At 45.8% G+C, this 8057-nt stretch overlaps 1 protein-coding gene and 1 pseudogene across 1 annotated transcript; one reads left to right on the top strand and one right to left on the bottom strand.

The window, feature by feature from the left end:
- Positions 1-313: 313 nt before the first annotated feature.
- LOC123405277 lies at positions 314-2509 on the top strand. The gene is made up of 3 exons (XM_045099028.1): positions 314-528; positions 1259-1629; positions 2421-2509. Exons 1-3 carry the CDS (start codon positions 314-316, stop codon positions 2435-2437), a joined length of 603 nt encoding a protein of 200 aa, XP_044954963.1. The 3' UTR covers positions 2438-2509.
- LOC123402116 lies at positions 2341-3580 on the bottom strand (annotated as a pseudogene).
- Positions 3581-8057: the final 4477 nt, after the last annotated feature.

Genomic DNA, 8057 nt, shown 5'->3' with positions numbered 1-8057 from the left:
TGGAATCTTTGCATTTGGATAAATCTTTGAGTGTGAAGAATTTTGCAAAGTTTGGAGTAATTGGAAAAAAAGAAAAGGAACACTATTCCTTTTGGGCCCAAAGAGCCGTAGCTGAGCCGACCTCGAAATGAACCACCCTAGTCACGTGGCGTGCGTCGGTCAGTGAGGGGATTAAATGATTTGCCACACTTTACCAGAGGTTTGATGATTTGCCCCAGGATTGTGTGAATGGCAAGTGGACCCGGCCCCACCCGTCAATCTCAGGGGAGGGGCAAATGATCAAAGTGAAAAGTAAAGTGTGGGTTAAGAGGGTATGAAAGATGGGACGCACCTGTCACCCTTACATTGTGTTAGGCGGCACGAGGAGCTCATCAGCGGTGACACGTGGCAAGGCAGGAGGATCAGAGGCCACTGGCGGGCCCAGGGGAGCGTCGCCAATCGGGTGGTAGTGGAGATGGTCGCTGGGGAGGTTTGGTTCGTCAGCGAGGAGGAGGTCAGGGGGCGAGGTGTCCCGAGGAGCTCACTCCGGTTGGTTCTAGCTTCAACTTTTATGGGAAGGAGTTGGAATCGAATCACGGGGCTTCGATGACTCCGTATTTGGCAAGGGCGGGGGCGTAGGAGACTTACACCCAGCGAACGAAGGCAAGCTGAGGCAGCGGAGCTTCCGCCCAATCCCGACCTCAGGGGCTGCTAGTGTGGGAGGAAGATTAAGACGGAGAGAGGACCAAAGAAGAAGAGAGAGATGACCTATGGGCTTCTTATAGGCGGTGTTGTGGTGCACCTTGAGGAGAGATCACGGATTCTTGCAGGAATGGCAGAGGGGGAACAGGAGGGGCACACTGTAGCACGCTCCAAAGCATGCATATGGTCGGCTTGGCCTGCCCCCGCATGTTGTGGCATGTCCTCTTGCGTGTGAGACCTTCCTAGGGATTCCTCTTGATGTTTAGGAGTTAAGGGAGTTAATTGCATAAGAGTATCATAATTTGGGCCGTATTTACAAGTTGGTGTCATCTTTCAAATTTTTTATAAATACGTACCAAGATACATGCCGTATTTTACAAAACTTGTATTTCTACGTATAGATGCTCTTTCTGACAGATATGGCCCACCGATCAATCTTTTACAAGAAAAGCCGACCCGGACCGCTTCGATCCTGGGGAAAACCCGACTCTCTCTCTACACCCCCCCCCCCCCCCCCCCCGCCGCCGCCGCCGCCACCCCCCGCCGGCCACTCCCTCCACCCCACCGCAACCACCAGCACCGCCCCTCCCTCCTCCGCCCCCGCCCCCGCCTCCTCACCGTCCGCGGCGTCGCCGGCGCTGCTTGACCTCAACTGCACGGCGACCGGGGACGACCACGAGAGGCAGGAGACGTACCCCTCCACGCACCCCTTCTCCGCGCTGGCCGGCGGGGAGGACTTACTCTGCGCCGTCGGCCCTTCCTCCGCGCGCGCCGGCGCCGTCGACATGCGCTGGTGGGACCTGTCCAAGAAGGCGGGCAGGTCCAAGCGGGTCTACCTCGGCCCGCGGCTCCGGGCGCTCGCCTCCAGCGGCTACCGCGTCTGCGGGGTGCTCTCCAGCGGCGAGCTCCATTGCTCGTGGTCGTGGGGATGTTCTGTCACAGTTCAGGGTAGAGTTCGGTTCAGGATACTCAATTTGCTCATAATCGTATCATCGCCTCCATGTAATGTGATGTAGCACAGTACTACTACTATGCACTTCAGCACTATGCTCAGAACCTAGCTAGTTTACTTGAGTATCGGCTGCCAAACATTATGTAATCCTTACGGTCAGTTATATTTTGAATGGACACAACTTTGTTAGTAGCAGTTGGTAGTTGATGAATTTCTTGATAAGCTTGGCTTATACTGCTATAGCACTTCATTGCTTATATGAAAGGTGATGTTAAATTATAAAATGCATCATCTAGAATTCATATGCCCTGCGATTTTTTTTCTCACCATTGCAGCTCTTGTTGGACTGTTTGTTATAGTCCAGATTAAGGGAGCAGGATAATCCATCTATTAACTGGCACCTAAAATAGTTAAATTGGAAGAAAAATCTACTAATTCTGTCTGGCATGTTATTGTAGTCCTGTACGAGCAGTCAGTCATGGGCGTCGTATGACTTGCCCGTAAGCCCAATTCACAACCATCATTCCAGCTATATTCTTAGTTTCTTTGTCGGCTCCAAGAGTTGTATAATATGAGCTCTGCTTGGTTGCTATAAGTATACAGAAGCAGAATTAGCGTGCTGTGTCGAGTTTCCATATGCATAGAATTAACCGCACAGCTCTACATGAAAAAATTCATAGAATCAGCAACCCATAGTCGATGCAGGATTTACAAATCCAGAGTATCCATTAGTATTAAAATTTGGTATCAACAATCCATAATCCTCTGAATAATGTTGTACATGTAGGTGGTAACTCTGAATAATGCACTGCAATTGCTGGCGCTGGCGCGGGCTGGCCATCCCGGCTGGGCTCCGGTTCGTCGCCATCGTCGTCGGGAAGGAATTTGTGTGCGGCATCGTCGCCGGCCCGGACGCGCCTATCCGCTGCTTCGCCGACCTTCTCGCCGAGGACATGAAGAAGCTCGTGGCAGGCAACATGGACGAGATCCTGGCGACGCTACGTGCTGGGGAAGGAGCTGGTCCGCGCTCACCACCGGTGTCCGCTGGAACGCCTGGCTGGTCGTGTTGGCGAGGACGGTGAGCGAGGAGAGGCCGCCCAGCCCAAGCGCGCCGGAAGCGAGGAACCCGATGACGGCCATGTCGATGGTGAGCGCGTCCGGGACCAGCACGGGGCTGAAGAGCAGGAACACCGGCGTGGCCACGGCCAGCCCCACCATGGTGCCCGCCAGCGCCAGCCGCGACAGCACCAGCAGCAGCCCGCCCAGCGGGAACAGCGTGGCCATCGTCAGCGCCTACGACGCCGGCGAGCCCTTCTCCTGCAGCATGCCCATCTGGCCGCGCCCGTGCTGCTGCTGCCCTGCGCCGTGGTGGCCGCCGTACTGCCCGCCGTGCTGCAGAAAGGAGAGGGAGTCCGGCTGGGAGAGGGCGCGAGTGCGGCTGGATCCGGTCCGCATGGAGGGAGACCAAAGCGGCTCAGGCCGGTTTTTCCTGTAAGAGACTGACCGATGGGTCATATGTGTCAGAAAAAGCATCTATACGTAGAAATACAGGATCTGCAAAATACGACATGTATCTTGGTACGTATTTGCAAAAAATTTGAAAGATGACATCAACTTGTAAATACGGCCCGAATTGTGATAGTCTTTTGCAATTAACTCGAGTTAAGGAGGTGAGCAGGTAAAAGGAATGAAGGGAAGGAGAGCTATGTTGGGGCTGTTCAGAAAGGTAAGTTGGGGAAGCAATGGAGAAAGGCTTTCACTCAAGGTAGAATGGGACTTGGTGGGACTGGTAGAAAGATGGTGTCAAGAAGAATAGTAAAAGTGGTGGAAATGATAACTCTTTCATATAACGACAAGGCGTTTGTCATTGGTTTTGGCTAGATAAGCTAGTATCCTTGCCATGAGAATTATTAGAGGTAAATGGCAGTTACAAATGATGTCGTTCAAAAATTTAGACTATTTGAATAAAGTTGCCAATGTAACTTTGGAAAACCTTAGAAATGGGTAGAAACAGGTTCACTTAGATATATCTAGGATAGACCTTTCTCCTTGATGTACCACTTGATGTAGATGCATCATTAGAGCATTAGAACATGTCCATAAAGTATGTGATCAAATGGTGAAAATTGGCAATCCAAAGTTGATCAAAGTTGCATATATTTAGAGAGGGTTTCGGGGCACTTTTGTTATTCAAAATGATTTTGATTGGGATGAAACTTGGCAATATCATCACATTGGGCATAAGTGACTTGCTGGAATTTTCCTAGATTTATTTGACAATATTTCCTATAAAAATATTTCAAATACCTGAAATATACAAAAAGAGTTTTGGAGGGTTTTGTTGAATATTTTGAACATGACCATGTATTGAAACTCATATATCTCTAAAATATATGTGCACTAAGTTTCCCCAAATTTTCTTAGATATTTTTGAAACATTGAAATAATTTTTCCCTATAAAAGACCATTTGTGGCCTCAGAAAAAGGCATTTAAATAAAATACTACATAAATTCTAAAATATTTTTTTATGGTTTTGGGAAGTCTTATATATAATAGGTTCCACATAAAATATCTCACGCAAAAGATTTTTCCTAATTTGAGGACTTGTAGTACAAATCTCAATTCACGGGCTTTCAAAACCTAAATTAAATAAATGCTTTTGCTCCAAAATAATATTTTACAAAAACGGATTTAGGTCCTATACACATGGCATGATCATTGGGCATGGTTTTGGATAAAAGAAATGAGTTTTAAGAGTAGGAAGGGTTTTATGAATTAAAGCACAAACAAGCAAGCAAGCAAATAGCAAACAAGTCAAGCATCACAAACACACAAAAAGTTTTTTTTGTTCTAATTTTTTAGCTTTATTAACTTAGTAATGTGAGGAAAAACACATGGTGTGAGAGGACATGGGCCCGCATTCTCGAATGTGGGTACGTGTCTACCCACTATCACACATGATCAACACATCCTCATCGTGCCTGTTGGATGGGTCGACGCGCCTCCCATGGGTGCCAGATGACTGTTGACAAGAAGTCACATCCTTCCATACATTTAAGGACGAGAGAACGTGCTTTGGGCATCGACGTAGCATGTATTTGCATTTAATTTACCTAATTGATTAATTTCTACCAAAAGGTCGATATGCGACATTTTCATATAGTTCTAATAAAACAGGCTAAAAAAGAAAGCCCTCTCGACCTTTCGACAATGGTATACTCAGACACTATGGTTAGTAGACAACAACACCATGATGGTTGTTAACTCCGAGTGTCTGGACCCACGGCCACACTACTCGTCTTTGCCTGAGAAGCTATTGGCGCTGCTAGTAGGCGCTTGGGATCCTAGGAGGCTTGGGCTTCATCCAGTAGACCTTCACAGCGTGCAATCATGTGAATGACATGCCTGTGGAACCGCTCAATCTCTCTATCTTCCCACTGGTAGAGAATTCCATGCATGACCTTCCCCCCACAAGGTATCACGGTGGTGTTGCTCTACTTCACCGGGGATGTCAGCTCCGCCGATGAGGCGCTCGTGCCTGGGCACAAAATAGTTGGGATAGACGATGACATGGACGCTAGTGAGCTTGATGGATCTGCCCATATACCCGCTCATCAATGAATTGCATATGCTTTTTGCCCATTCTTGGCGGGGCATTAGGTTGTTTTTTGAAGGAAAACTGTAAGGGAAACCCCCCACGGCGAGTTATTTTTTGAAATAATAAGAACCCAAATTCGCGCCTATGGGGACTTGAACTTGGGTGGATGGGTTGTACATCCACTCCACGAGCCAAGTGAGCTAGACTTACCTCCTTAGGAATTAGGTTGTTGAAGGGCACCGATGACAGCGGCTCTTCAGGTGGGTTGTCGATCATGCCAACAAGCAGCTCTAGATCTTGTGCGTTGTGGATGACAAGCCTCTCTTCATACTTGACCTACCATAAGACCACTACACGCCCAAGGATTGACACGATGCCACTAGCTCCTTCTCCTCATCGAAGATGTAATCCAAGAAGGCGTGGAGCTCGTCGTCATCCTCCGAGCTTTGGTTTCCTGGCAAGGTGCCGATGTCGACCTCCGAGCTTTGCTTTCCTGGCAAGGGGTTGATGTTGACCTCGGAGCTTTGGATACTTGGCAAGGGGCCACCGTCGACCTCCGGGCTTTGGTTGCCTGGCATGCTTGGAATAATTAAGGGAAGATAGGTGTGGACTAGATCTGTGCACACTGTCGATGAGTCACCGCAAGGGTCAGATATACAGATCTAGCCACTCGATGGTGGCGGGAAACCAACGAAGGAAGTTGCGGGAAGTGTTGGTATGGATTGTGGGACACATGTATAACGCCATTAATATTTGCACTAGGGCATCTCTATTCATAGGTACAAGCTGGTCCCCGCCATCACTCATTGTACAGGAGCAGAATTTGTGGTTTCTCCTAGTTTATTATGCATGTAAATAATTTATTGAGGTAATCGATTATGTAATTGCATGTTTAATTTTCTTATGCGTCTTGTATTATTTTTTTCACAAATACGCAAAGCTTGTGTCCCATTGCAATGGTTATGCATGTTGTATTTGTAAGCATTCATCTTATTGTTGTGTACACAGAGCAAATCACATCGCGGACGATTAAACCAACAAACACGAAGGTGATGATTTGAACAATCACAAACAAGTGTTCACTAGAAAGTGCTTGACCACACCACACATAACTTATTAGCATAAAGTACTATTATTGGTCTTCACACACAATTCAGATAACTGACATGTTTGCCTAGTGTCACACATATCTTGTTACACCAAATCGTTTGTGTTATTTTGGCTCATCGCACATAGTTCATCCAAGTGACATGTATGCTCTGTATCACACACAACTTGATATGAGCAACCGTTTGTATTATTTTGGCTCGTTGCAAATAGTTCATCTAGGCAACATGTTTGCTGTCTATCGCACACATCTTGATTTGGGTGATCATTTGTGTTATTTTATGTCATCGCAAAAGTTCATTCATCTGACCTGTATGCCATCTATCGCACACATAATCATCTCAACAATCGTTTGTAATCTGCTTGATCAACGCATTTATCTGGATGAAATGTATGATGTACATTAGACAAACTTGTATTCAGTTAAACATTTGTGTTATTTTGGCCCATCACAAATAGTTTTCATGGGACAACTGTATGTGGTAGATCACACACATAAGTCTTTTCTGAATCATATTCACTGGGTCCTCCATTGCACACAATTCACGTTATTAGCAATGGAGCTAGCACTATACTGTTAGTGATTCATGCATCGCACATAGTTTGGTCGAAGGGTCTCTGATTGATGTGTCGTATTTGGACCATCCTATAGTAGTGATTGATGCTAAAACTAAGAGGTGATGAGATCAACTGACAATTTTCTGATGAGTTGCTCAAAATGTGTCCACAACAGGGGACATAGTTAATCATGATTAGTTTTATACACTCTATACGGGTTTGTGTACTTTACTTGTGATTCCCGGTCACATCTTCCTGCTACTAAACTTCATTTGTGAAGTAGTTAGGTTGATCAAGACTAGACTTAGTGGTAGCCTCGTAGAAAGGACAAATCGAGTCCAACCTACACACCTACATCTGTTGGTCTGCCGTAGGAGGGTTCCCACAACTTACTTGGTCGATAAAGAACCCATTTTATGTCACAGTAACACATGGAAGCTATTCAACTTTGAACTCGTACAATCCCTATGAGCCTTGGCGGTCGCGCACAATAACATACAAATGCATCCACCAAAGCAATATCGAAGCACCGTCGCGATGATTCATTAATTAAGTCATAGTTAAGTAATCAACCATAAGGTTGTATGGTGGAATAATAATTGGTGTTCCCAATCCACTTCATAGGAGTTGAGAAACTACTTGATGCTTACAAGGTGAGGCTAAGTTTGGGCCTAAGTTGTCATCTACTTGGTTGTACAGAATTTAGCATCCTAAAATCACACACCTACCATGGCAAAACTACAATGCAAATAAAATACCGGGTAACATGATCAAGTAGAACTTTCCATGGTTGTTGTTGTCACCGGTACACTGCTCACAGCCGCAAAGTTTGCACTCATCATAATCTAACGTTGGCAAACAAGTAGCATATAACAACCATAAGCAATCAATTCATGCAAAGGTCAAACTTGCAGGAATGCAAATTCAGACTTAAAAAACACAAGTTTTTGACTGTGGGTTTTACACTTGTCAATATGACCTTTCAATTTAGGTTCAGGATTTGTTTGGTATCCATCTCCATTTAAAGTTCATTCTGGTTTATCTAACAAGGTTCATTCTTCATAGCTTCACATGATCAAGCTGATTGGTTATCGAGCTTCTAATGATTAAGTTCTATTAGTCAATTAAATTTTAAGCTTGAATATGTTTTAAAATTAACT

The sequence above is a fragment of the Hordeum vulgare genome, chromosome 6H (genome assembly GCF_904849725.1).
Source record: "Hordeum vulgare subsp. vulgare chromosome 6H, MorexV3_pseudomolecules_assembly, whole genome shotgun sequence".
Taxonomy (NCBI): Eukaryota; Viridiplantae; Streptophyta; class Magnoliopsida; order Poales; family Poaceae; genus Hordeum; species Hordeum vulgare.
This window is presented reverse-complemented; position numbering and strand designations above follow the sequence as displayed.